Source organism: Drosophila ficusphila, unplaced genomic scaffold, assembly GCF_018152265.1.
Source record: "Drosophila ficusphila isolate 14025-0441.05 unplaced genomic scaffold, ASM1815226v1 contig_198, whole genome shotgun sequence".
NCBI lineage: Eukaryota > Metazoa > Arthropoda > Insecta > Diptera > Drosophilidae > Drosophila > Drosophila ficusphila.
This window is the reverse complement of record NW_025064092.1, coordinates 14704166-14705827: the sequence shown is the minus strand read 5'-3', so window position 1 is coordinate 14705827 and position 1662 is coordinate 14704166. Positions and strand designations below refer to the sequence as shown.

General features: G+C 56.1%; 1 protein-coding gene across 1 annotated transcript; it reads left to right on the top strand.

The window, feature by feature from the left end:
* The first annotated feature begins 413 nt into the window (after positions 1-413).
* LOC108097368 lies at positions 414-1662 on the top strand. Its single transcript, XM_017199612.2, has 2 exons — positions 414-1117; positions 1165-1662. Exons 1-2 carry the CDS (start codon positions 728-730, stop codon positions 1390-1392), a joined length of 618 nt encoding a protein of 205 aa, XP_017055101.1. The 5' UTR covers positions 414-727; the 3' UTR covers positions 1393-1662.

Genomic DNA, 1662 nt, shown 5'->3' with positions numbered 1-1662 from the left:
CTCGAACTGTGATTTTAATGAAGCCATCTGGTAGGTTTCCTATGTATGTTGGAAAGAGATGTAGATGAACAAAATATTAGAGTTTAGAACTAAAAAGTTGCCCATCTTGATTTTTTTGTAGGTTGCGGTCGTGCGCGTTTAAATACGATAATTGTCGCTCTGTACTTACTCAGTTAGCGGTTTCACATTCGCCGGGAAAACACCTGCAGATCCGCACCCAGGGAACTTCGGACAGGTACTTCAGGGTAGGGTACTCCAAGCACCCCTGAAGTCTTTTTATGACCGGGCACACCCTTTTATCGCGATGCTCAGGACGTCGCATTTTATGGTCCTTTCCCATTCGACCCTCTGCAGATTCCCGCCGAGCGTTAGAAGGGAGTGGGAGGAGCCATTAAACGTGGTTCCTGAATCGCCGTGAGAAGCACTGCTATCGGATGGACCATCGCATGGCACCAGGTAGGCAAGGTAGGCAAGGTGGGTGTTCGGGCAACTCCTGAGTTTGGTTTTCAGTCGGTGGGATCACACCCTGCGACAGCCATGCGATCATGGCTCTTACATTGGTTTTTCAATAAGACGAAAGTACTTTCTGGCGTTCCTTCACATCCCCAGCCAAGGTACAAGTGTCAATTTGATCTGACAATATCCGAGCGGGTTACACAAAACACAAAACACAAAACACAGACCCACTTCGGGCGACCCAATCAACTCAGTTCAACTCAACACGGAAATGTTCGAGGTGCACGCCATCAGCTCCCAGTTCCGCCGGGCGGTGGGCAGGATCTTCCGCGTGGACCACGACTACGCCCAGTTCTCGATCTGGAACCTCTGCCCGATGAGCCTCTGGGGCCAGGCCAAGAGCGCCCTGCACTCCTGCGGCCTGTGCCGCCGCGAGTGGTTCCCACTCGTTTTCTGGCTGGTGGCGCCCCTCAGTCTCGCCGGGGCGCTGTTCACCTGCCACGAGCTCAGCCGGCTGTGGGCCTGCCCCAGCGCCAAGCTGACCACGTGGCGCCGCCGTCACTTCTTCGTCCTCGACTACTGGCTGCTCAGGAGGGCTCGGCTGGTGGGCTCGAGCCTCAACGCGGTCGCCTGGCTGATGCTTGTCTACGGCATCGCAACGGTGGGTACTTCACTGAGAGGACAAACCTGATTCTTTCTCGCCCACAGATCTCGCCCAGCGCCATGGCGCCCTGGATCCTGGTGACCAGCCTCGTCCTGTCCGCGGAGGGGCTTCTGTGGTCCTTCGAGGTGATCACCGGCCGCCTGCCGGTCCACCCGCAGACGCTCCTGGCGCTGCTGCTGCACGCCTTCTTCCTGGGATCCGTTTGCTGTGTGCAGAGCGTCTTCGAGGCGGCGCTGGCCGAGCACGTCGAGCACTCGCTGCGAATCATTTGAGACGGACCGCTGTCTGCTGTCTGCCGTCTGCTGTCCGCTTTCCGCTGGCCGCTGAACGGCGAACGTCGTCATTAAGTAAAGGTGCAGGACCGCCATAATTGCTTCGCGGCCTGCATTGAGCCCAATTAAGTTGGTGGCGGCACGCACTCCAGATCACCCCAATCAGTGTTAACGAAGCCCTTCTGTTCCTTGGCCTGCGGAATACCCTCTCCGGATGTCTACTCTGGTGTCCATCATATTGAAAATCAATACAGTGTTACTTTACGTTTA